Below are 27,821 nucleotides of genomic sequence, written 5' to 3' on the forward strand. Positions count from 1 at the left end.
ATGTTTTATGTCATACTATTCTGAATAGGGAGAGAGGAAGGAAGAAATTCCTGAACCTCACCCTGAGCTTCAGTAACAGACTTTATGTGATTTTCTTCAACGTTTTCTTCCCTACTCTGTCCTCAGAGCACAACAGAGAACAAAGAAAAGGGGAGAGGGGGAAAGAAAAGAGGAGAAAAAAAACATTAAAAATGGTCTCCTTTTAGACCATTTATTATCTACTCTTATAAGGATTACAAGTTGATTGCCTCACCAATACATTTCCTAAACATATGGCTATGGATTTTTTCAAACTGCTGCTGATACCCATTAAGACAGTTTTCTTATCACTCATTTATTATGAATATTTTCTTAATGTTTAGCAACTTATTTTTGGTAACAAAAATTAGAATCATTTTAGTAAACTCTACAAAGAAAACAACTAAAATGTTAATGGGCGTTGTACCCTTACTACAAAGTGATCTAAGGAAAAATCTTATCTCAATAGTATGCCTGTGGTTTCCTGAGAGAAGATACTACATTCCTCCATGCACTAAATATGCAGGGGACAGAAGCTCGGCTTTCTTCTACAGGTCCCACAGGTGTTACGCATTTATCTCGTGCTGAGATGACCTGCTTTATCTTTTTAACAGTAGATAATGATAATTAAGCTTATCTGCAAATAACAATTCTGGTTTCTTCCACAAGAACACCTAGAAGCCTAGAATTACTGCTTTAAATGCTTGGTGTCTTCCTCGTGTCTTTTTACTCACACAATTCATGGCTTTGTCCTTTCTTATAGCTCTGGATCATTTTCCTAAATTATCCCTCTGTCGCAGACATGTGTTGCTTTACGTCTGCCTAGCATTTCTTATTTGGAAACTGCTCTCTCCTCACCCCATGTGACCTGGTCAGGCTCTCACATGCAGCCTCCCTTCCTGTGGACAGGAGTGGCTGGGTGGTGGAGGCTGCCGGTCAGATACCACACACGCTTGAAACTCATCAGCACTAAAAGGGTGGACACACAACCCAGGCAGAAACAGTCATGTGAAGGATTAGTGACTGGGGTAAAGCAGGTACAGCCAAGGATGGTTTCACTTTGGAAACATCAGGTGTCGGGTTCGGTCCATGCACAGTCCCAAGGTAACCCTACGCAGAAGCAAGCAGGCCCCAGAGACGGGACTCAGGAGGTGGCGTGATGGCATTGGGAAGGCTCAGGATCCAGTTACATCTGAACAGAGCTTAAGTTTTCCAATTACGTAATCCTATAAAGTGTGCTTCTTCACTGGAGCTAACCACGGGCAGATGCCCGCTACAGTCTTGAGGTGGACCCCATCACAAGGCCTGGGGAGCTCCATTCCACACATCAAATGTCTTTATTGCAGCCAATAAAGATTTGAATTCCGTCAGAGTCTGTCTTCAAACTTCTTCCTTATCACATTCACTTTTGCCCCCAGCTTGTATTTTCATCTCACTTTACTGCCTTTTGAACTCAGCTTGTCCTGTGCCCACCATCTCTCGGCCTCTGTTTCCTAACAGCCATGCGTCTCCCACGTTTCTCACCTGCATGCAGAGGGTGCCACGTGGCAGGCACTGACCTAAAGGCCCCAGGTGCGTTAGTTCGTTAACCCCCACCCCAAACTCCTGTTGTGTGGGACTTGTCTGCGCTCAGCCGGGCCGCACCAGCACTCCCTGCCACGGCTGGAACCACATTCTCCAGGGCCCCCTTCTTCATAAAGTGGGGGACTAGACTTAGCTAATAAAAGGAGCGCTTGTAAGATTCTAAAAGTAGAAATAAAACCGATGTCTTTATTCTTCTCCAGGTACAGCCAGACACGGTCAAAAGGTTCCTGGTGACTTCCCAACAAGCTTTTCATATTTACACAACAATGACTTGAGGCTCAGTGGTAGGTGACTTAATGAACTCCACCACTGTCCTTAAAGTGAGTGTCAGGCGCTAGGAGAGGAGAGGTCAGAGAGCTGAGGAATGACCACGTCACGGGGAGCCACAGACACACACACGCCTGTGGGGTCAAGGGCAGTGAGGGCTAGCAGACCTTAAAGAGAACAAAGCCAGCTGGCCCTGAACTACAGCCTTTGCTACTCTGGTGAAGGTTAACACAGTTCTTGGTGAGGAGGGAGAACTAGACAGGAAGTTTAACCTTTCAGTCTGTGGAACAGAGTGAGTAGTGTAACTTCTACAGAGCCTTAAATTGAAGACCTGGTTCAATCGCTCTCAAGAAAATCTTTTGTCATCATCATAAGCTCTTACATTGGAAAAACCTTCTGGCTATCAGCAAATAAGCACAGGGGCTAGAAATTCTATCTTTAAAAAAAAAAAAAGATTTACTTTTTGAGTTATTTGTCTAAAAGGCAAAGCAACAGAGAGAGAGAGACAGAGAGACAGAGAGACAGATATCGATCTTCTAACCACTGATTTATTCCCTAAATGTCTGCAACAGCCAGAGCTGGGCCAGGATGAAGCCTAGAGCCAGGAATCCCACCCAGGTCTCCCATGTTGGGGGCAGGAACTCAAGTACTTGAGTCATCGCCTACTGCTTCCCAGGCACATTAACAGGGAGCAGAATAGCCGGGACTTGAACCAGCATCCCCACATGGGATCTGCGGCCTCCTTGGATGTGCATTAGCAGGAAGCTGGATGAGAAGCAGAGGTGGGACTCAAATCCAGGCACTGTGATACGGGATGCAGGTATCCCAAGTGGCTGCTTAACCTGCCATACCACAATGCCCACACCTGGAGATTCTACTGAATTATGCTCATTTTAATAGTATTAAGAGAATATTACCCTTTTAAATATGAGGGGTCTTCAAAAAGTTCAGTGAAAATGCTTATTATGAGAAAACTGTATATGGAGTGCAAAAATTTTTTGCACCAAATTCAACTTAGCTTTTAATTGCATTTTCCACAGGCTTTTTGAAGGTCATAGGCCTGATTCTATTCAGAAGGCAGAAAAGGTTTCTGTCTTCTTAAAAAAATGGAGTAAAATAGTCGTTATATCTAGAACAACGTATCATTATTGTCATTGTTTACCAATCACATTAGAGTTGATCAAAGCTTTGTTATTCATGGTTTAATTGTATCACCACTGCCATCTTGTGAAGAAGGCAGAACAGCTATTACTTATGAATCTGTGACAGAGATGAACAAAAAACTAATATATTTTTACCTGCAATCCTGAAGCACCATTACTGTTAAGTCACACTGGGGAACCACACGGAATGGAAATTGTTTTTTCCAGTATCATTTTACTAATTTAAGTATTTTTTTTTTTTTGACAGGCAGAGTGGACAGTGAGAGAGAGACAGAGAGAAAGGTCTTCCTTTTGCCGTTCGTTCACCTTCCAATGGCTGCCACGGCAGGCGCGCTGCGGCCAGCGCACCGCGCTGATCCGATGGCAGGAGCCAGGTGCTTCTCCTGGTCTCCCATGGGGTGCAGGGCCCAAGCACTTGGGCCATCCTCCACTGCACTCCCTGGCCATAGCAGAGAGCTGGCCTGGAAGAGGGGCAACCGGGACAGGATCGGTACCCCGACCGGGACTAGAACCCGGTGTGCCGGCGCTGCAAGGCGGAGGATTAGCCTAGTGAGCCGTGGTGCCGGCTAATTTAAGTATTCTTTTTTTTTTTTTTAACTTTCGAATGGAATAGAAATTTTGTCTACTGATAAGTTTTTATTAATTTTAAGAAAGAACATAGATCATTCTTGAAAAGGACATTTGAGTCTCTAATTTCCCAAGCTGGAAACTTGTTTCTGATACATATGGAATTGATTGCTAGTGTGGCATTTTTGGAAGAGCTGACCTCTCCAATCCGGTCCCATGACTTATAAGACTTGAGCTGCCAGCTTCAAATCTGTCCCACTCACTTCAGAGCTATTGCACACCATGTTTCTGGTAAGATTGATGAGAACTAACAATGTAACCAGGACTTTCATAACAAGCCCATCTTTAGGGGAAAGTCACAGGATAGAATATCTCCAGCTTCTCTAATTACATTAGAGACATTTGGCAAGAGTAGGTCTCTTAAGATGCAGAGGAATTTTGATTGGCTGATCTTAATCATTCTTTGGTGATAGTATCTACAAGATAGGTTCAGGGACCTTTTGAATATGCCTTTCAGACCTAAATCAAATCTCTTTTAATTGTTTCCCTAAACTCTCAGATCAGCCTATAAAATCTGGAGGTGGACCAAAAGGCCTAATACTTCATGGCATGGTTCTTCTGCACAGCTCTCTACATCCACTCGCTCATTTAACACCTGTGAGAGCCCTGTAAAGTAGATATCATTGTCTCCATTTACAGATGAGAAAATTGAGACTTGGCCATTTGAAGTAGCTCTCCCAAGATCAGGAAGGCAACACGGGCAAAGCAAGCATTTTAACCATCATTTGACTCCAAATTCTTTACATATGCTCTCATGGAGGGCATTCTGAGAAATTACTGTTTTCTTCTTTGGGGATCATTAAATTTGGGGCTATGCAAGAGAACAGTCTCCAGAACACTGGCAAGGGTACATCCCTAAAGACACAATAAGAGAGGGCTGTGGTGTAATAGCCTAAGCCTCTGCCTGCAGCACCAGCAATCCATAAGGATGCTGGTTCACGTCCCAGCTGCTCCTCTTCAGATCCAGCTCTCAGCTTATGGCCTGGAAAAGCAGTGGAAGATGGTCCAAGGACTTGGGTCCCTGCACTGACAAGGGAGACCTGGAAGGCTCCTTGCTTTGGATGGGCCCAGCAACGGCCATTGTGGCCATTTGGGGAGTAAACTAGCACATGGAAGACCTTTCTCTCTGTCTCTCCCTTTCTCCCTAACGCCTCTCAAATAAATAAATAAAATATTTAAACAACAACAACAAAAGACACAATAGGCGAGGCCAGCACTGTGGCACAGTGGGTTAAGCTGCTGCCTAAGGTGCCGGCATCCCATATGGGCGCCAGTGAGTTCCACTGCTGTACTTCCAAGCCAGCTCCCTGCTAATGTGCCTGGGAGAGTGGCTGAAGATGGCCCAAGTGCTTGTGCCCCTGCACCCATGTGTGAGATCTGGATGAAGCTCCTGGCTCCAAGCTGCCGAGGCAATTTGGGGAGTGAAACCAGAGGATGGAAGATCGATCTCTTTCTCTCTCTGCCTTTTCCTCTCTCTCTGTAACTCTGCCTTTCAAATAAATAAATAAATCTTCACACACACACACACACACACACACACACACCCCAGGATTAGACTGGCACTCAGTTATCCACAGGTGGGAACCCAGCTGGGCAGTTACCAAGACTGCTCTCCCATGCATTATCTTATATTTATTTACACCACTGCAGGTGTAAGAGAGAGGAAGATTATGAAGGAAAATCATTCCTTTGGCCCATTGATGACCAGTCTCATAAAAGGTTTGTAAGGAGACAAAAGTTAAAAGCTCTGAACCACAACTGTCCCAGTTTCTTGGTTCTCCTGCAGATCCTAGAAAGCTAACTTGGCCGTGGCAGAAACATTAAAAACCTAAGATGTTGCTTCTCATCGTTTCTAGGTAAATCAGATTCACCTGTGATGACACATTCATATTTTAAATTAAAATGTCCTGTACAGCCACAGTGCAAAGTGTATTTCACAGCAGGACAAGGGAACTCTGTTTCTAAGCTCCCTACAACGAATTTCACTGGGCTGGGGTTTTCAGCAGGATAGGATTCTGTCTTTTACGGAGAGTCTGTCACTTCATCCAGGGAAACAAGTCCTAGCTCTCCTTGCGGCTTGCCAGACCTGTGTTTAAATTTCATATTGTAAAGACAACAAATGTATTATTCTAAGTGGCCTGCCTCCAGGGGAATACCAACTACTTCACAGGTAGAATACAAATATCCTTCTCACTTTAAACCTGAGTAAATAGTCTTAAACACTTTCTAAATCCTATTATATGTACAAACTTTGCATGTAAAGGTTGAGCCATGTGGGCAGAGGAGTAAAAGTAAACACATCTTTCTCCCCTAAGTACACAGTATTGAATGGAGGAGAAAAGGGCTTTGTACTCTATTCCCTCAATCCCTCAATCAAAGACCTTTTAAAAGAAAAGGCAGAGTTAAAATAATAAGCCGAGTTCTATGATAAGGAACTTCTGTATTTGAATTTCATTGAATTATAGAGTTGGAAAGGGCCTCTCGGGATCCACATAGCCCCAGCCCCCACCCCAGCCCACCAGCCCACCTTCTAACCCACCGGCTTTTTTATGGATTCAAAGTCTGTTCCGCATCAAAACAGAGGGAACTCCGGGTGCCTTGGTTGTTCTTTCCTGCAGTGCATCTGAATTCTGATGATAACCTCTTTTGCTCCCCATTTCAAACCTTCCATTTAACATCTTGACAAATCGCCAGTGACCTTTAAGAGTGTGTGTGTGTGTGTGTGTGTTGGGGGAGGGGGGGTAACAGCAAAAGCACACTCCAGGAGTCTGACTCCTTAGCCGTATTTTCCTCATCTACAAAATGGGAGTCAGGACAGGGTTTCTGTGAGAATTGGAAATGACCAACGTCCTGGCACAGTTCCTGGTGCATGGCTGTGCTCAGTAGTGGTGGTCACTGCGATTACTACAGTCATTCTGTGAGCAAACAACACTCACAAAGCCTTTCCCTAAAACAGCCCAGAGAATGGTGATATCATTGTCAATCCCAAACCATCTTAGAAAAGTGCTTTGGTATTAGGATAAGTACACAGATCTGGGTTACAATGTAAACTCTCAGTCTGTTTTAACTTAGACATTGATTTAGACATTGATTGGCCCATTGCAATTTAACACCAAATAACTGTGGCCACCCCACAAAGACATAGTGCCTAGCTGGGCTTGGGGTCCAGAGGCAGCAAGCACTCAGTATCCAGGAGGAGAACTCACTGGTGGACAGGCAGTGGCAGGTGGCAAAGATGTCTGACTTTTTCCAAGAAAGAGAGCTTCTTGATCCAAGCAGGCCAGACCCTTTATCTGAACTAATTCGCGCTCAGGGAGAAGTGGATGAGCCACTCAGACACTCCTTTTGGAAAGCAGAGAATTCCTGCTGAGGATGCAAAGAAGCTTCCCCTACAGAAACCGTTCTTCTGGGCCACCAGGACTGTGCTGGTAATTGAGCGAAGGCATGAAAGTCTCCACGGACTTGGTGACTTACAACCCAAGAAGAAATTCGTATTCTCCAGGCTAACTCCTCTCTCTTGGCCCCAGAGGTCTTAAGTTTGACAGATTTGCTCCCCACAAACACTCTTAACGGCACAGCAATGGGGTAGAATCTACCTGGTATTTCTGAAATGATCCTTTTGTGGGTCATTAATTTCTAATGCTCTTTCTTCCAGGGCTTCTGTGAGTCTAGAGTGGAAACCATGAGCCTCTGCATCAAGTCAAGAAGCTCTGAAAATGTTACTAATCAAATGTGCAAATAATCCACACTTGTCTTTGTACAAAAAAAAATCTCCCATGTCTTGGTGCAGATGCTGTGGCTCAGCATGTTAAGCCACAGCTTGCAACACCAGCATCCCATATTGGAGCACTGCTTCTAGGCCTGGGTGCTCCACTTTCCATCTAGCTTCCTGCTGATATACTTGAGAAAGCAGCAGAAATGGCCCAAGCACTTGGGCTCCTGACACCCATGTGGGAGATGAGGATGGAGTTCCAGGCTCCTAGCTTCAGCCTGGCACAGTCCCAGTTATTGGGACTATTTGGAGAGTAGACCAGTGAATAAGAGATCTCTCTGCTCCCACTACTGTCACTCTGCCTTTCAAATTAATTAATTAATTGATTTTTTTTCCATTTCCCAAAATGCCTAGCAATTTGAAGGCATTCTACTAGGTTTAAATGATTGGCAACAGAATGACTCCGATATACCTCTAACAAGAAATGTTAAAAGTCCTCTTTGACCACGAATGCCTTTATATTTAAATTTCAACAAAATAACCAAAAGCCTTTAGGTGAGTTTACTACAGATTCCAAGAAAGTCATCAGGAGCGAGCTTCCTTACGTTACTCTGGTGTTTGTTGACCTCCATGGCGTGTCGGACCTCCGGCGGCTCCTTCATATGGGCATAATCTGAACTTCCTTTGGTGGCATCATGCTTCTGCCTGTAGGCAACCTTAAACAGTGCAGAGAATGGTTGATTCCGGTGAGAAGTACATTAAATTCTTACCTGTTAAACTGCAGTGTCTTGCTAGATACTGCCAGTGATAGTATAGGTAAATTTGTCTAAATCTCTCTCAAGATACTGTCCATAATGCTTTGATCTGAGGGCTTCAGTTTAGACTCCTAATTCTAACCCTGTTGTTTCTTTCTACATGTCCTTGGTCAAACGGTGAAATCTTCACTTCTATTCATGTAGCTCTGCCCACACTTACAATTTTGGGAAATCTCCCATATCCAAGAGTTTTTAGCCAACAACATAACTGTCCCTTCACTGAAACTCAGAATCTAGTACAACGATCAATGTTACAATCCCCTGGCACTCCCCTCCTCATTTTTCACACAACTCTCTGTATTTTGAAAGCTCCGACTGAAAGTTCTTCCATGAATCAAACCCCAGTCTGCCTCCCCATTGCTGCACCTACATGGCCATATGGAAACAGCCCCTGATTAACAGGGCAGAGCTTCCAATGGGGAAGGAAGCCATAATGGCATCTATTCCTCCAGACTGTCTACATAGATGGAGGTGTTGGGTCCTGAATACTCAAGATGCTCTCTTCAACCCAAATCCATTTTACTATCCATTCCTTCCTTCAGGTGCCCACAATGGCCAGACCAATGCTGATTAAATTGTTTCATCTAATCCAGGTTCTCACCTGCCAAACACTATCAATGCATCCATAGGTCACAACAGGTTCACTTGGATGGCTACATTGAGATTTCTATCAACAAATGCTCTTAAATCCTGTTGCTCAGCCATGTTCCCACAAATAATCCTGCATTTTGGTTGACAACCTGGACTCCACTACAGCACCTCACATTATTCCAGGTATAATTCACCTTGTTAAACTGTCCATCAGTTTAGTCCATCAAGATATTAAATTCTGATTAACATATCTGTAAATTTCCAATTGTTTATGTTAAACAGGAATGCCTTCAAGAACTGTCATTCCATTATCTTCTGAAAGTTTTAGCCGGAGCCATTAGCAAAAAAAAGAAATGAAAAGGATACAAACTGGAAATGAGGAAGTCAAATTATCCCTGTTTTCAAATGACATGATCCTATATATAGGGAAACCAAAAGACTCTACTAACAGACTACTGGAGTTCATAAGAGAGTTTGGTAAAGTTGCAGGATATAAAATCAACAAACAAAAATCAATATACACGGATAATGCCATAGCTGAGAAAGAACTTCTAAGATCAGTAACATTCACAACTGCTATAAGAAAATTTAAATACCTTTGAATAAATTTAACCAAGGAGATGAAAGATCTCTACAATGAAATTACAAAACAATAAAAAAAGAGACAGAATATACAGACAGAAAACGAATCTTCCATGTTTGTGGATTGGAAGAATTAATATTATCAAAATGTCCATATTACCCAAAGCAATGCCGATTCAATGCAATCCCAATCAAAATACCAAGGTCATTCTTCTCAGATACAGAAAAAAATGCTAAAATTCATATAGAAATACAAGAGACCCTAAATAGCTAAAGTAATCTTGTACAACAAAAACAAAACCGGGTGCCTCGCAATACTAGATTTCAAGACATACCACAGGGCAGTTATAATCAAAACAGCCTGGTATTGGCAAAAAAAGAGACATGTAGAAAAAAAGTAACAGAAATAGAAACCTCAAAAATTAATCCATGCAGTATAAGCTGTAAGCAACTAATCTTTGACAAACAAGCTAAAATCACTCTGTGGAGAAAGGACAGTCTATTTGATAAATGGTGTTGGGAAAATGGGATCTATGTATGCAGAAGTATGAAATAAGACCCCTACCTTACACCTTATACAAAAATCAACTCAAAATGGATCAATTATCTAAATCTATGACCTGATACCATCAAATTACCAGAGGAAAACATCAGGGAAACTCTAAAAGACATTGCCATAGACAAAGACTTCTTGGAAAAGACTCCAGAAGCACAAACAAAAAAATCAAAAATAGACATATGGAATTATCAAGTTAAAAAGCTTCTGCACTGGAAAGGAAACACTCAACTAACGGAACAGGCAACTGATAAAGTGAGAGAAAATATGTGCAAACTATGCAGCTGATAAAAGATTAATATCCAGGATCTATCTAGAGCTCAAGAAACTCAACAACAACAACAACAAAACAAACAATCCAGTTAAGAAATGAGCAAAAGGCATTAACAGGCCATTTTCAAAGTATGAATTACAAATGGCCAACAGACATATGAAAAAATGTTCAAGACCATTAGCCATCAAGGAAATGCAAATCAAAAACACAATTAGGTTTTACCTTGCCCCAGTTAAGATGGCTATCATACAGAAATCAAAAAACATTAAATGCTGGGGAGGATATATGGAAAAAGGTACCCTAATACATTGTTGGTGGGAATGTAAACTGTACTACCATTTCCTCATATATCTAAAAGTAGACCTATCATATAACCTAGCCATCCTACTCCTGGGAATTCACCTAAACTAAATGAAATCAGCATATGAAAAAGTTATCTGTACTCCAACGTTTATTGCTGCTCAATTCACAATTGCTAAGATACAACATCAACCCAAATGTCCATCAGCTGATGACTGGATAAAGAAAATATGGTATGTAGACACTATGGAATAGTACTTGACCACAAAAGAGTGAAATCCTGCCTTTTGCAACAAAACGTATGCTACTAGAAACCATTATGCTTAGCGAAATAAGTCAGTCCCCAAAAAGAAATCTGTTTTCTCTGCTATGCAGTAGTTAGTATAGAATACAAAAAACATATAGGAATAAAATGGACATCTTATGATTTGATTATTGTTTTTCATCCTTGTCTATACGCCTTTGGAACTGTGTGGTCTTTATTCTTTTTACTTACTGTATATTATGGTTAGTGGTACATTAAAGCTGTGATTATAAAGTGGACTGAAATTATGTATTTTCAAAAATTAAAGAAAAGGAAGGAGCGGGATTGAGGGAAGAAGGGAGGGAGGTGGGAGGGAGGAAAGGAGTGCATTTGGTTATCTTAGAATTGTGCCTGTGAAATACATTAAATTTCTTCTCTTTATATTAATACAAATTTTAAAATGTAGAAAAGAACCATCATTCAAGCTGGGAAAGTTCAGTCTCCGTTTCATTACATTTTTAACATCATTTTGAGGAAAGAAGAGGGAACGTAATGTGTGGCAAGTCTTCAAAGAAACAGGCAAACTTCTGTGAGACATCTTCCTTCTTCAATCAAAATAGTTAGCATACGTCCTTGTCCTTTTTGAAGCGTGTCTGATTTATTTGTTTTAGACCAACTATCTTACTTGTGCTTTTACAAACATAACCAATGCAGCAGATCCTTTTATAGGTTATCATAGAGCTAGCAAATCATCAAGTGCAATTTTACAAAGCACTCTTTCTTAAAAAGGCTATGTAATTTTCTACTTGTAGCATTAAAGTAGTCATTTTATTTATAGCTTCTCCTAAGTACCACTTTAGAATTAAGATTACATCAAATTGGAGGCAGCTGAACTTTAATTTATCATATTAATTTTCTACCTTGAAGTAGCTAATGGAAAATTATGTCAAGCTAATAAATTTCTGATAAATTTGATTTCTTAAGATTTGTCATGGGAGTGTGGCATTTCCCCAGATGAATACTGTGGGGGAACTCAGACTGCTGTGGTACCAGACACCTAAAGAGTGGAGGGCACTTGCAGTACACACTCATATACAAAGATGTTTACACAAGCAATGGATACCACTTTCTTATAGATTAGACCCTTGGGTATTTGCACGTGTATATGACAGAACTTCAAAAAGTTTATGTAAAATAGAACTAAAAGGTGAGTTCTTTTTGGTTTAGAAAATTTTCAAATCCATACATAATTTTTTATAATATACATTTTCCATGAACTTGTTGAAGACTTCTCATAGACAGAGATATCAAAATTCCTTGCATTAAAATAAACTTATTCTTTAATTCTACCTTCACGAACTTTTTGAGGTGCGCTAGGATCCGATGTACATGTATGGTTAACTTGCAGTATATTTCGTTAAGTACTCTCCACGCAACTGCACTGTTAGAAGTCTAGCATCTGCACCTCTGACCCAGTGAACCAGGAGCCTGTGGTCACTGCAGACTAAAACAGAGACCGCCACAAAGCTTGTCAGGGTGACACCTGAGCGGCCAGTGCTCCCCTTGGCCTGAGGCAGCCCCAACGAGAAGGACTGCCCTGTGACACCGCAGAGTTTTGCATTCCAGTCTTAGAAGCTTTCTTTGGGTTGTTTCTTTCTTACGTTTTTAATAGGGGACAGCAAGTAAAATGGCCTCCTAAGAATTCCATTCTTCATGCCTTTCCCTTTCCCTTCCCCTCTCCTCTTCCCTGGCTTCTTAAGGCCTTTCTTGTCAGTCACCTTCTACAAGGAAGTATTAATCTAGCTAAAGTCACCTTATCACACTAATTTCAATTTAAGTATAGGAGAGTATTTGCAATATCATTTTAAGAGAATAGTTGATTTGAATAGTTTGTCAAAAGTTGAGGAGACTTTATTTATTTATTTATTTTTTTGATAGGTAGAATTACAGACAGTGAGAGAGAGAAACAGAGAGAAAGGTCTTCCTTCCGTTGGTTCACTCCCCAAATGGCTGCCACGGCCAGAGCTGTGCCAATCCAAAGCCAGGAGCCAGGTGCTTCTCCTGGTCTCCCATGCGGGTGCAGGGGCCCGAGCACTTGGGCCATCCTCCACTGCCTTCCTGGGCCACAGCAGAGAGCTAGACTGGAAAAGGAGCAACCGGGACTAGAACCCGGTGCCCATATGGGATGCTGGCGCCGCAGGCGGAGGATTAGCCAAGTGCCAGCCCCATGGAGACTTTTCATCAGAACCTAGAATGCCATGAAATTTTAGCACCCATGTCATTCTCCAGGTTACTATAAATCTGATACTATCTGGACACAGTAAAACTTTATCACAGATATTGTCAAAGAGCTCTACTTTCTTGCCTCTTATCCAGTACTCTTTGAATATTCACAATTTTAACAGTACGAATGAGGCAGAGGACTCTTTGAAAGCAATACCTTACTCAGAATCCATGTTTTTCCCTACTAATGCTAGTTCCTAGACTAACAACAGCAGGAGGTAGCATTACTGATTGAGAGCACACTCTTTATTTTCTTTTTTTTTTTAAAGATTTACTTATTTATTTGAAAGCAGAGTTACAGAGCAAGAGAACCAGAGACAGAGAGAGAGAGAGAGAGAGAAAGAGAGATCTTCCATTAGCTGGTTCACTCCCCAGATGGCCACAATGACCAGGGCTGGGCCAGGAGACCCAGCCATAGTACCAGCCCCAAAAGAGCCCACTATCTTTCCCAGTGGTGTAACACATGTTGATCGGTAAGTGATGCTCTATTCTGACATAAGAAAAGATAGCTTACAAAACATCCTGTAAGGACTGTTGTTCAAAGTTAAATCTACCTTGTCCATACATATTTGTGTGCTATAAATCTGTTTGCACTACGAAAACATGAGAAACGTTCAGTACTTCCAAAGAAAAAGGATGCAAATATCTGAACATTTTATATTTTCCATTCCCTCGTAAGTATGAAAATAAGACGCTGCTTCTCTTTTTCTTTAATGCATAAATTGTTGCCTGTGATGTGTGATAATTCTGTGCTTTGGGGCCAGTGTTGTGCTGTTGTGGATTAAGCTGCTGTCTGTGACATCAGCATCCTGTTTGGATGCTGGTTCCAGACCTGGCTGCTCCACTTCTGATCCAGCTCCCTGCTAATGCCTCTGGGAAAGCAGAAAATGGCCCAAGTGCTTGGGCCCCTGAACCCACTTGGGAGACCCAGAAGTAGTTCCTGGCTCCTGGCTGCGGTCTGGACTAGCTCTGGCCATTGTTGCCATTTGGGGGGAGCGAACCAGTGGATGGAAGATCTTTTTTCTCTCTCTCTCTCTCTGTGTGTGTGTGTGTGCTTTGTAAAGTAGCTCATAGTGGAAGCAAGTGGCAAGGTGACCAGTAGTTGTCAGGAAAAAACAAGGGGTATATTAGTCACCGCCCGCCATGCAAAACCTTGACATCATATACTTCACACAGCTTCACACTGCACAGCTGAATTAGCTTACTGCCAAGGTAAACAACAGACATTTAAATTTGTAATAATGAGGTACTTAAAGGTGTTCTACAAAAGGTAACAATGCTCAGCATTATTTAAGAGTGGTGTCTTTTCAGACTATTTTAATTATCAATGTATCCTGTACTTAAAAGTAAAAGGAGGGACAGTACTGTGGCATAGCAGGTGGGGCCACTGCCTGCAGTGCCAGCATCCCATATGGGCGCTGATTCGAGTCCCAGCTGCTCCACTTCCGATCCAGCTCTCTACCATGGCCTGGGAAAGCAAAAGAAGATGGCCCAAGTCCTTGGGCCCGTGTGCCTGTGTGAGAGACCCGGAAGAAGCTCCTGGCTCCTGGCTCCTGGCTTTAGGTTGCCGCAGCTCTGGCCATTGCGGCCATCCGGGGAGTGAATCAGTGGATTCACTCTCTCTGTCTCTCTCTGCCTTTCCTTCTCTCTGTGTAACTTTGACTTTCAAATAAATTTTTAAAAAAGTAAAAGGAATCTGGAGAAAGAAGTAAAATCATTTAATAAGAAAAGAGAAGTTAAAATGGTAGGACAGAGGCAGTGTAGTGTGTGGTTAAGAAGCCAGAGCCCAGAGCCACACAACTCAAGCCTGTGTACTCTCTCTGCCCCTGACTGGCTGTGTGGCTTGGGGCAGGTATCTTAAAGGCCCTCTGATCTGGTTTCCACATCAATGGAACAAACCAGAGGTTGTTGTGAGAAATAGATGACATTAATATACATGAAATGCACAAACAGCATCTGACATAAACACTTCAAAGTGGTGACTATTTTTATTATCAACCTAAAATGTGGGGGGAAAACATAAACTATGTAAAAGGAACACACCTTTAGAAGGAAATCCACAAAATTCAAGAACAACCCATCTTGCAAGTATTTACTCAATCCTTCCTGTGTGCCAGGGACTGTTCCAACCACAGAAGCAGACAGGTCCCTGCTCTCATGGGATTCAATGAGCCAAGTAACAGGTTAATAAAGTAACAACCATCAGAGTGTGCAATGAAGAAAGCAGAACAAGAGGAGTCCAAAGGAAGCAGAATATTTTATTTTGAATTTCTGCTTTAAGAAAGGCAGTAGATCGACTATCTTAAGAATGTGTGTTGCCTTACTATAAAGGGGAAAACTGCCCCTGAACTCTTCCGGATCCAAACTGAGTTCACGTGATGGCAATTATTAAGTTTGTCTGCCACCTGCAGTCCTGGAAACAGCTACTTGAACCTGAGGGAGGTTCTTTTCAGGTAGCCTGAGATATTAGAAATGGAAAACCCAACCCACAGCAGAGGAGACCCCAGAGCACCTATCCAACAGTGAGAGGACACAGACCTCTGGATACCGACCCCATCAGCAGCTGTCCATGTAACTTGTAACGAGCTAATGAAGTGTCCTCCACTTGGGGGGGGGTCACACATTCAACGTGATGTCAGTTTAATATTTGCTATGAAGATTTCATCCATGCACCCTGGATGCAATCTGCTCGATAAATAGCGAACTCAGAAAACAGCCACATGGCATGGACAGAAACTTGCACATGCTCTTCATTTTCCACGATTTCATCAGCAACTCTTGACGGCGTGTGAACCAGCTGCGCTGATTCTCAGCCAGAGGTTAATGTCCAAGATAAACAACTTTTGGTAAAATGCTACAGACCTTATGTGAGGCTACACGTTTGACCTACATAATTACACAGAGACTGAGAACAGCCACACCTACCTCACTCTGCAGCTGTGTGACTTCTCTCGCGAAGACACTGTCGATTGTGGCTGGCATCCGTTTATAAAGGGAGTTTGAAAGGTCCGCCTTAGTGGTGCCTTTGTATTTTGCCTAGGGAAAAAAAGAGGGGAGAAATAAATAAACATTCCTTTAAAAAAAAAAAAAAGAATGTGAAAAGAAAAAGAACTTTTTTTTTTTTTTTTGACAGAGTGGATAGTGAGAGGGAGAGAGACAGAGAGAAAGGTCTTCCTTTTTGCCATTGGTTCACCCTCCAGTGGCCGCTGCGGCCGGCGCATCGCGCTGATCCGAAGCCAGGAACCAGGTGCTTCTCCTGATCTCCCATGCGGGTGCAGGGCCCAAGGACTTGGGCCATCCTCCACTGCACTCCCGGGCCATAGCAGAGAGCTGGCCTGGAAGAGGGGCAACCGGGATAGAATCCAGCGCCCCGACCGGGACTAGAACCCTGTGTGCCGGCACCACAAGGTGGAGGATTAGCCTGTTAAACCACGGTGCCAGCCAGAAAAAGAACTTTCTTCAGAAACAGAATTCGGTGCCGGCGCTATGGAGCAGCAGGTAAAGCCACCACCTGCAGTGCTGGCATCCCATATGGTTGCTGGTTCAAGTTCTGGCTGCTCCACTTCTGATCAAGCTCCCTGCTATGGCCTGGGAAAGCATTGGAAAATTCCTCAAGTCCTTGGGCCCCTGCACCAATGTGAGAAACCTGGAAGAAGCTCCTGGCTCCTGATCAACACAGCTCCAGCCATTGCGGCCATTTAGGGAGTGAATCAATGGAGGGAAGACCTCTCTCTCTGCTTCTTCTTCTCTGTAACTCTGCCTTTCAAATAAATAAACAAATCTTAACAAAGAAACAGAATTCATTTAAAAATCTGCAGATTACTTTCATTTTAAATACTGCATCTACTGAACATACAGAAATGAGTCCTGTTTGTCACAGAGAAAGCTTGAAATGAGACTCCCAAGAACATAATGATGAATTTTCTCTTTAAACCCATGCCCACTTTTAAAAGTCAGTCTATATGTGTGTACTGACTGCTTTGTATGTTTGATGAGTGGGCAGTCCGACAACCATGAGACATTAAAGTAGTTCCCAGAAAATACAAGTCATAAGAATTCACTGTCTAGACTCTGAACACAAAGGCTGAGTCTTCTCACCCAGGCCTCCTCCCCAGGGGAGGTGCCTTTGGCAGGGTGTGCACCTTCCCACCCCAGTCTGCCTGGTCTCAAGACCAACGCCCAGTCGTGCTCTTCCATGCCACGTGGACGAGTTCCTGATGTTCCTCTGAGTTAGGCTGGGTCACTGAACATAGATGCTGTGGAAGCCATCTGTCCCCAGGACTCTTGGGATTTGGGTACTTGATAAAAGAAAATGTACTAATTTTCCTCAAGGTTTTTAAATTTTTTTTCCATGTTAGCAGAAATATCACAGAGAACATTACACTGACTATTCCCCAATACAGCATGGGAAACACTAGAGGTCAGTCATTTACAGCACTATTTTACTCCTTCTCTTTCCAAGCTCCTCTGTTCTGTGTGATCCATTCACAGCCTCCGTGACTCATCACAGAAATCACTGCTGGCACCATGGTTCACAGCGCAACATAAACTGCAAGTGCTCTCCAGGAGAGACTGCGTGACTTTCAGCCACGCGATGAATCAGTGCCTTTCTCACTCTGGTTTTGTAACAGGTATCTCTGTCAAACTCGATTTTATTCCACTCAAAAATAATTTAATTAATTTTGTTAAAGATACCACACTTTTTTTTTTTTTTTTTGACAGGCAGAGTTAGTGAGAAAGAGAGAGAGACAGAGAGAAAGGTCTTCCTTTTTCTGTTGGTTTACCCCCCAAATGGCTGCTCCGGCACGCTGCGCTGATCCGAAGCCAGGAGCCAGGTGCTTCCTCCTGGTCTCCCATGCGGGTGCAGGGCCCAAGCACTTGGGCCATCCTCCACTGCACTCCTGGGCCATAGCAGAGAGCTGGACTGGAAGAGGAGCAACCGGGACAGAATCCGGCGCCCCGACCAGGACTAGAACCCGGTGTGCCGGCGTCACAGGCGGAGGATTAGCCTAGTGAGATGCAGCGCTGGCCAAAGATACCACACTTTATGGAATCAACTGTAGGCATTACTTATTTTAAAATGATACCCTATTGTTTATCTCTACTAAACCAACTGGGAAAGAAAAGTAACATAACTTCTAAAATTAACTGGTTTTGCCAGTGTTTTCTATTTATTGAATAAAAATAACCCTTTTCAGGAGTAATTCTATATAAATAACAAAGGCTTGGAGTCAAAATACAGACATACAGTACATAATAAAATATATCGTTTGGGTCTCACGTTATGGCATAGCACACTACGCTGCCACCTGGGGCACTCACATCCCCTGTCACAGCGCTTGGTTTGAGTCTTCGGCTACTCTGCACTTCCAGTCCAGCTTCCTGCAGATCATGGCCCAAGTACTTGGTTCCTGCCATCCGTATGGAAGACTTGGATGGAGTTCCTGGCTCCTGGCTCCTGGCTCCTGGCTTTGGCTAGTTCAGCCCTGGATACTGTGAGCATCTGGGGAGTGAATCAGTGGATGGAAGATTTTGTGTGTGTGTGTGTGTGTGTCCCTCTCTGTCACTCTGCCTCTCAAATAATCAAATCATCATCTATATTAAAAAAATCATCTACAGTAAAACAAACCAACATGAGTCCATTAACAGAATTAGATAGTGCTATAGATATTACTAACATTCAGTGAAAATTCTTAAAATATTATCTAGTGTACAGACTTTTCCATATAAATATCAAAAGGGAAATACAAGCCACTTTGCGAGCTTTGGATAACTTACCTCAGAAATAAAAGTGCTGATATTTCTTACATGGTTGAGCATTGGAGTGTCAGTCACAAATGTGCACTTGTCCTTAGACTTCTTATACTCTTCTTTATAGTGGATCTAAAAAGGGGAAGCACGCGCATGAGGAGAGAAAGAAGTACTATGGTTAAGATGGCTGTTTTTGAACAGAGAATGAACTTGCTAAAGTCCATTTTCAGAAGTGAACACTCCAATGTGCAATGACTCTACAGACAAGACCAGTCACATAAAGAGCTCTCCTTCCCAGACCTCTAAGGGGTGAGGCCTAGCGAGGAAGATGGCCTCACAGACAGGCGAGGGTCCTTCACTGGTGGTGAACACTAGGCTTGCTGGGCTGCAGACACGGGGGCCCGGCTGCCCAGCCCAATCTTCCGGCAAGCACCACTCACTTCCACTAGCTTACTGCTACTTTTAAGCCTATAGTCAAACAGAAGCATCGCTGCCCACCTTGTGGTAGAAAACAAGTAGTCATCAGCGCAGATGTAAGCAGTTAAGTAGAAGCAGAAATTAACCAAATGGAGCTCACTACCTGCCCTGCTACCTCTGTATACTGGATTAGAGGAAGGGGCTTAAACTGTGGCCCTGACGGGCGCCTGTCAATAATTAATTCTCCCAAGTCAAGCCTACCCAACTTACGAGCACCCACAGTCCTCCTGATCACTCTTCCCCTCCCTGCAAAGGAGTAGAACCCACCCAGAAAGCTGGTGCCACATGTGGGAGACCATTCCAGAATGGCTCCTGCTGAGTGCAGGCAGATCAGCCAGAGAGAGCCCAGAGAGGCTGAGCTGAGCTGATTTCTTCTCCCACAGTCAAGAGTAAAATGAGTCACACCCTCCCCCCTGGGGAGAAATTCGAATTGTTCCTCTGCGGGAAGACCCTACGTGAGTCACAGAGAAATCAGGAGTCTCTGTGCTGGACAACAACCTGATATGTAACCGCACTGTCATGCTAACTGCTGTACTATCTCAGAACTGGGGAGGGGAACTCGGGGCTCCTGAAGAGGAGGGAGGCAATTTGCTAAATTTATATCACCCTGTAATAAAGCCATGTTTATCTACCCAAGACTGTAAATACTCAGGCTGGAAAGAGTGTCCCGACTCAGATGATAAATTACATGGTCTTCCTAATTAGAACCCAAAAGCGAATTGTATGTAGTCCCCGGTTCTTGGAGGGCATGATTAATACTGGTGTTACATGCTAATGTTCCAAGGACGTTTTGCCATATGCAAAACTGATTTGAGGGGCATTATTTGACCTGTGGTACAACCAGACACAAACATGTTAAGTAAAGTTCTCGCCAAATACCATATTTCACTGCTGTGACTCTTAGATATTAGATGCCTACCACATTAAACATTGCTTTATTCATGAAATCAACATGAGAACATATTTATCTTATCTGAGCACTAAATTACTTTTTTTCTTCTCAGAGATTAGCCATAATTTTAGGTTCCCGCAAATCACTATCCTTAGCCACTAGTAATTAAACCGTTAATGGCAGTATGATAAATAGTAGGCTATTTTGATCATAAGGAGAAAAAAAATCTCTGTTATATAATTAAGTGTGAGAGAAAATAACCTATCATTAGGCTTAAGTTTGACTCATTATTTTTATCGCTTGCCACCATCTTTTCCCCATCACATTCACATCCCTCACCGCAGTGGTATGCAGTGGTGTGTGCTGATGGCCACAGGCCTCCTGATAGAGTGGAATGCTGGGTCAGGGTTAAGTGTTCACTTCCTTTGCTATGCGGCAAACATTCTAGTCTTATGGACTTCATTTCTTTCTTGAGTCTTTATTTAAAAAGATATGGAAATTTGTATCTTTGAGGTGTATGGAAAAATATACAACCATTCCTACTGTAAAATTCATTAGAAATTACACACACATGTTTTACAACATGAATGACCATATGTAAATGATTTTAAGTTTTCATGTACAGAATGTTAACAGACAAGCTTTCCTATGCTGGGATAGTAAGAAATAATACACGAAGGGGAACTGCACCAATCAGTGACAGTAATCTTAGATAAAATAAACACCACTGTGTAGCTGGCTATTTCCTATTACAACTATGTTGACATCTTACACTCTTAGGTTGGCCCCATCTATGCGAAAGGTTGCCTGGCCATGCCCCTTCTCTCCTGCTAACAAAACTTCAGTGGATTCACATAATTAGCCAGGCCCCTGCCCCAGCCCCAGCCCCAGCCCCAGCAAGCAAACTGATCTAAGCTAGGCATGGCCACATCACTCTCTTTGGCCACTGACTGGCCTGGGGAGGCCAGGTGCCTAGTTCTGGCCATGAGACATTAGTGGAGTCTTCCCATCCTGAGACAACGATGACTTCTACTGTACAGAATCTAGACCACCTACCTCGAGGCTGCATGTGTGTGTGTGTGTGTGTCTGTCTATCCATCAAAGGGACAAGAGGACACCCAAACACCTATTTGATAAGCCACTGTCTTGGGGCTTCCTGTTACTTGCATCCACTTGCAATTACAGCCAATACACAGCCCAGCACATTCTAAAATTGAGAAGGAGCAAAGCTGATGACTTTTTGATCATTAGATACCTCTGCAAACATTTATTTCCTCCTCTGACCTTATCCACTAACCCACAATGCTCCACTATAACTGCAGTCAAATTAGTTCAATGTTGTTTCCTCCTCCTGTTCCAGTTTCTCTTAATGAGTTTGAAATTAGCTAATGACTGAAACTGGATGACAGATGTGGGACTGTCTGAGGATATCTGAGGAAGAATTGTCAAATATCAAGCATCCTCAATGGAAAGAATCCAGAAAGTCTTTTCACAAATGAAATTATGAAAGCCAAGAAAGCCTGGCAAAGAACTGGGGCTCCATTGCTCTTTGTTAACTGGACAGATCACGGCCCAAGGTCTCTCAGCCAGGTTTCCTAACACGGTTCGAGCCCTCGGTAGAGAGGTAACCACAGAATTTAATATTTTTAGCATTGGAAGGATTTACCCACAACAAACAATGGTCATTTGCCTGGAAAACGTTCTTCCTGCTGCCATGCAAATGCACACCCTAAAACGCACTGAACCAAAACACCAAGTCGGGGCTGCACACAGCTGCAGCCACAGTTCCTCTACAGCGGGCTCTAAACGCCGAGTTTACGAGAAACCTCTGATTCCACTCTGCCCAGCAGTTTTTATGGCCACCTGTCAGAAAGCCAGGAGGTCCCTGATTCTGGATACTCCCAGAGAGTGGAGAGGTTTAATTTACTCGAAGGATCGCCTAACTATCTGACAAACAGAACTGACCGACAGAGAGAGTGCATCTGGGGAAACACAAGGTCGCCAGGAAAACCAAAGAGGCTGCTTCAGAGGCCCGGGTCTTTCAAAACTGGGAAGGGAGCTATGCAGAGGGAAGCGCCACACTGTGAGCAGCGCAAGTGCAAAGCAGAAGCCAGGCAGGGCCAACACATACATGAATTAAAAGGAAGAAAGGAAGGGAGGTGGAGAGGCGGGGAGGAAGGAGCCTTGCCCTGACGCCCAAGGTGCAGCCACTTGACCTAGAAACCAGCTATTCCTTTCCACAGAGAACTCTAAACAGTGCAGGCCTCCAGGGCAGATCTCTCACCCAACTTACTTCCCATCCCAGAAAGGGGAGAGTTCAGCCAACTCCACCTGTCTGCTGGAGGCCCCAAGCCCTCTTAGAGACAGAAATGGCAAACGGAAAGAATAATCCTCAGAAGCTCTCCAAGGTCCAGGCAACAGGGCAGAAAGCTGCAGGTTGGACCCACCCCTCGGGAGGTTAAAATAATTCGAACTACTAGTAAAAGATGACAGGCCCCAAGTCAGAAATGAGGGCTGAAAATGGCTCTGGTATCGAACAGAGGCTGATCTAAGTGGCCACCTACAGCCCCTGAGTCTAGGAAACTCAAAATGGTATCACAAAGCCGTCTGGACAGATGGGGCAGTACTTGGCCTAGTGATTAAGGCAGCCACATTCCACATCAGAGTGCCTGAGTCTGATGCCGACCCCTGGCTCCTGACTCCAGCTTCCTGCCAATGCACAGTCTGGGAGACAGCAGGGATGACCCAAGTGGTTGGGTCCCTGCCACCCACTTGGGAGACCTGGATTGAGTTCCCAGCTGCTGTCATCAAGTGTGGCCCAGTTGCACCCAATGGAGGTATTTGAGAAGTGAACCAGGGGATGGGAGCTCTCTGTCTCTCCTTTTCTGCCTCCTAAAGAAAAAAATTTTAAATATTTTAAAGGGGAAGCTTTGGAAGCAAAACATCATCCCCTCTCATAATCACAGGCCACCTGCATGTGACTGCTGCACACAGTTCTGGTTAATACAACCTAATAAAGACCCAGGAAGGCTGGGAGTGGTTTGAAGAGGGATAATTAGAACGAGGGAGGGCATGATGATGATAAAGGCTGCCCTGTGACGAGAAATACATAAAGTCATCTGAAAAATAAGGCAGAGTGAGTGGCTACTAACCAGTCTCTGGATTTAGCTGGCCCTAAGTGTGGATATTGTCCCCACCCCTGACTGGCCAGGTGGCCTTAGGCAAGCTCTCCCCACCAAGATCTAAGACTCACAGAACCTACGGTGCAGGCTAGTGTGGCATGGAGTACAAAAATGTACATGGCGGGGCCAGCACTGTGGTATAGCGGGTGAAGCCGCCGCCTGCAGTGCCAGCATCGCATATGGGCGCAGGTTCCAGTCCTGGCTGCTCCACTTCTGATCTAGCTCTCTGCTATGGCCTAGGAAAGCAGTAGAAGATGGCCCAAGTCCTTGGACCCCTGCACCTGCGTGGGAGACCTGGAGGAAGCTCCTGGCTCCTGGCTTCGGATTGGCATGGCTCTGGCCATTGTGGCTATCTGGGGAGTGAACCAGCAGATGGAAGACCTCTCTCTCTCTCTCTTTCTGCCTCTCCTTCTCTCTGTGTAACTCTGACTTACAAATAAATAAAATAAAAATCTTAAAAAATTTAAATAAAAAAATTTAAAAATGTACAAGGCACAAAGGAGCGGGGAAGGACATGACAGCGCCAAGGCTCGAGTCAGAAGGACCTTATTCAGATCTACAGGGCATTTGTTCTGTGGCTTCATCCACAGCATGTGTAGCAACTTCTTCTTTTTCTTCTTTTTTTTTAAAGAATATTATTTATTATTTCAAAAGTAGAGAAACTGAGCCAGAGACAGAGAGATCGTCCATCCCTGAGTCACTTCCTCAAATGCCTACAATAGCCAGGGCCGGGCCTGGTTGATGCCAGGAACTCAATCCAGGTCTCCCATGTGGGTCACAGGGACCTGACAACTTGAGTCCTCACCTGCTACCTTGTACAGTGTGCATTAGCTGGAAGCTGCAATGGAAAGCGTAGCCAAACACAGGATCTCTGATGTGGAATGTGGGTGTCCCAAGCAACATCTTTACTGTTGCAACCAATCACCTGCAGCTGCAGATGGCATCCCAAATCCACGTGACAACACAGGATGCAAGCAAGCATCATTGTCTTCAAATAATCAAAAAAGATCAGAAAAACACACAGATGCCCCTCAGGGACAAAATGGGTAATAAAAATATTGGATGGTTTGTTTAAAGTTTGAGGCCTGGGGCCGGCGCTGTGGCATAGCGGGTAAAGCCACTGCCTGTAGCGCCAGCATCCCATATGGGCGCCTGTTCACATCCTGGCTTCTCCACTTCAGATCCAGCCTCTGCTAAGCCCTGGGAAAGCAGTAGAAGATGGCTCAAGTCCTTGGGCCCCTGCACCTGTGTGGGAGACCCAGAAGAAGCTCCTGGCTCCTGGCTCCTGGCTCCTGGCTCCTGGCTTTGGATTGGTGCAGCTCCAGCCATTGCAGCCATCTGGAGAGTAAACCAGCAGATGGAAGACACCTCTCTCTCTCTCTCTCTCTCTCTCTCTCTGCCTCTGCCTCTTTGTAACTCTGCTGTTCAAATAAATAATAAATCATTAAAAAAAAATAAAGTTTGAGACCTGGGGAGAAAAAAACTAGTTTATTAAATTAAAGGTGGGGCACTAACAGATGGGTGTAATCAGAAATACAGTACAGGCTTAACTAAACCTCAGGTCTCATTGAGTGTGACATGCATTAATTTTTATATCTGAATTGGCTCTGAGATTGATGCATTTTAGATAACCATCTAGGCATGCAGACAAGGTAACAGAGGTAAGAACTTCAAATTTAAGTTCATCTGCTCCATATAAAAACAGTGGTCACATGGACAAAGGACATTCCAGTTATGTAATAACATTATTTAGGTAAACTTTTAAAAAACTAAAAATTTGATTTAGTCCATTATGTCAATTCCTTCCAGAAAGGTTACATTAAAATTTGCTTTTTCAAATGACTGCACAAATTCTTTTCATTTCTTTCAGAACAAAAAGCAATTTTTAAACTATTCATAGATAAATATAAAAATCCTAAAAGTTAAACAAGTATGGAATTCTATTGGAAACAAAGCATGAATGAGTATACGGATAGAAACGAAGCCACAACAATCATGTTCTAGATTTAAACACTACAGACATTTTTCCATGTAAGACAGATCCACAACAGAAATTACACCATGTGTTTGATTTCACCTAGATGGGCGTGAAATAACACAGCTCTTGTTTTTGCAAAGTGATAAAGTCCATCAAGCCTCGTCACAGGTCAGTTTTAAAGTCAGTAATAAACAACCCTATCCAAAATAACTCCAACAGAATCACCTACTAAGTAGCGTTTCCACATTAATCCTAATGGTTTATGTAACACAACTTAGCTCAGTCAAAATTACACCTCAGTAAAAACACAGTGCAAAGCTGCACAAGGTACTAGGTGTAAAGGTAGGAATTACGGTCGCACATGGCAGCAAGACTATTACTAAAATAATAACAACAAAAATAAAGCTACAATAAACTTCTCTTGGAAGTCACAATGAGAGGTAATACAGCAGAGTAAAAGAGAGGGGTTTTTGTGTTGCAGTCCTTTTTACACTGCGTAGCTGTGTGGTCCAGCAAATTACTAAACCTCTCTGTGCTTCCATGTCTTCATCTCTGAAGCGGGAAAAATAGTAGAACCTCCTCATAAGCTGCAGTGCCTGGTCTATAGCACTCGGTAAGTCTTAGCTGTTGCTGGTATTGTTATTGTCATTTCACTAGCATCACTGTAGTATACAAAGAACATTCGTGTGCAGTAGCATATGACTATTACTAACAGCTTACGCCATTACTTTGTAGAAATACTCAATGCGTATGCTAACCACAGCACTTGTCAAATACATGGGGAGGGTATGATGCCCACCACCATCCATTGGCTCTTTCTGATAAACCAGAAAGCAGCACAGAGTTCTATATAAATGGTGACTGCATGGATGCAGATGTTACAAATGGAGTAGTTGATCACAGTGTTCTGGATACTTTAGATAGCATCTAGTTGTGCTACCATTATTTAAGTTTATAATTAGGATGTTACACTTGAGGCACTGGGCTCAGTCAGGTTATACAACCTTCCCACATTACCATGGAGTCCACTCAGGTAGGCTGACTTCAGAGAACACACCGGCACGCTAGCCCACGTCCCACCACTGTTTCCCATGAAAACAGGCAATTGTGAAATGTTCCAATCACCATTAACAACAGAAGTAACCCATATGCACTCATCTCCCTGAAGGAAGACACAGACACATTTGCTTTCCAGGAGCCATCTTTGCTCTTCCTAAGCAGTCCTCACCACTAGGGAGCAACCTTCTTTCCTTGTACTTCTAGAATCCTAGTCTACACATTTACTGTAAATAATTCTATCCCAGTTACTGAAAAAAGTCCCCCCAAAATGCTCCTTTCACTAACAGCAGCAGCAGCAGCATTTGTATCAGAGTTCTTAACCTGCAGGTCAGTAATCCAGAAATCCTAAATGCTACACAAAAGCTACATGCATATAAGCAAATGCATTTTCTTCATTTGCAAAATGAACGCATTCATCAGATTCCTCAAAAGGCCTCCAAAATGTTAAAATTATTCATTTAGCAGAATTCCTCTCAAGACAAATTCCATCGTTATAATAATTTCAGATTCCTTAGGCTCTCAAACAGAATATGCTCTACAACTGAATGCCTTAGGATTCCATGCCAGTCTGTCAGCAAGATTCCTAAGGGACAGAATTCTGGATGAAGAAGGAGAAGACCTGTTCCAGCAGAAATTCCCTGGATAGGTGACCTTGGAGAAAGCACTTACCATTGTTGGACTTAGTTCCACAATCTGAAAACCGCTGTGTTTTAATGGATGGTTTCAGGGTTGTCTCCCCCGCTCAATGACACGCTGTCTATAATCGTGTATGGTGGGTAATATACCACACATGTAATGTCAAAGAAAAGTTACTTAGGCCACTTACATCACTAATTAGTTCGGTACATTTTTTAGCCAATTCCATGCTCAGGTCTTCAATAACAGGCTTAAAGAACACCTGTTCAAAAAAAGGAAAGAGAACATTTTTCTCATCACCAGTTTACAGGAACAAGTATCAGGCTTGGGTAGCTGCTTTCTCACTCACCTTGTCTTCTTCATTTTCTTCTTCCCCTGTTTTTTCCTCTTCAGTTTCATCTTTTACATCCTCCACTAAAGGGACTTTCATTTTTACCCTTTCAAAATACCTATATTTTAAAAATCCACACGTGTAGCGTCTGTTGGGGCCCGCAGTGCCCGGCTCTCTGGGTGCAGGAGGCGCTGTGGCAGGAATGACCTTGCCCAGCTCCCTCTCTATTTAGCTCACACTTCACTCTTCTTATCTCAGTGGTGTGTGAGTGAGTGGACAGCATCCCAGAGGTCTGCAGGGCTAGCCCCACAAGTGCAAACAACGTGTTCTTGGGCAGAATTCAATTTTATGAATTTTGAAAGTCAACATTCTTTAAACTGGTTAAGAAATTCTAAAGAGAAAATTTACTTATCTTTCACTGACTCAACTCATTCATAAGATAGTCTGAAACGGACTTAAAGATTCTTGGAAAACTACTTGGCTGTAACACTTAAGATAG

At 43.3% G+C, this 27,821-nt stretch overlaps 1 protein-coding gene across 4 annotated transcripts in view; it reads right to left on the reverse strand.

Moving 5' to 3' along the window:
- Positions 1 to 27,821, reverse strand: part of NEBL (nebulette) — a 401,382-nt gene that overhangs the window by 84,511 nt on the left and 289,050 nt on the right. For 2 of the 4 annotated variants that reach the window (XM_062210544.1, XM_062210543.1), the window contains exons 1-5: positions 27,341 to 27,421; positions 27,182 to 27,253; positions 18,795 to 18,899; positions 15,942 to 16,052; positions 7,977 to 8,087 (exon numbers count right to left, since the gene is read on the reverse strand). The exons of the other annotated variants lie outside the window; for them this stretch is intronic. In XM_062210544.1, coding sequence (XP_062066528.1) covers positions 7,977 to 8,087; positions 15,942 to 16,052; positions 18,795 to 18,899; positions 27,182 to 27,253; positions 27,341 to 27,421 — 480 coding nt within the window. Of the gene's footprint in view, positions 1 to 7,976; positions 8,088 to 15,941; positions 16,053 to 18,794; positions 18,900 to 27,181; positions 27,254 to 27,340; positions 27,422 to 27,821 lie in introns of those variants that run through there. 4 annotated transcript variants of the gene reach the window in all.

This window comes from Lepus europaeus, chromosome 14 (assembly GCF_033115175.1).
Source record: "Lepus europaeus isolate LE1 chromosome 14, mLepTim1.pri, whole genome shotgun sequence".
Classification (NCBI taxonomy): Eukaryota; Metazoa; Chordata; class Mammalia; order Lagomorpha; family Leporidae; genus Lepus; species Lepus europaeus.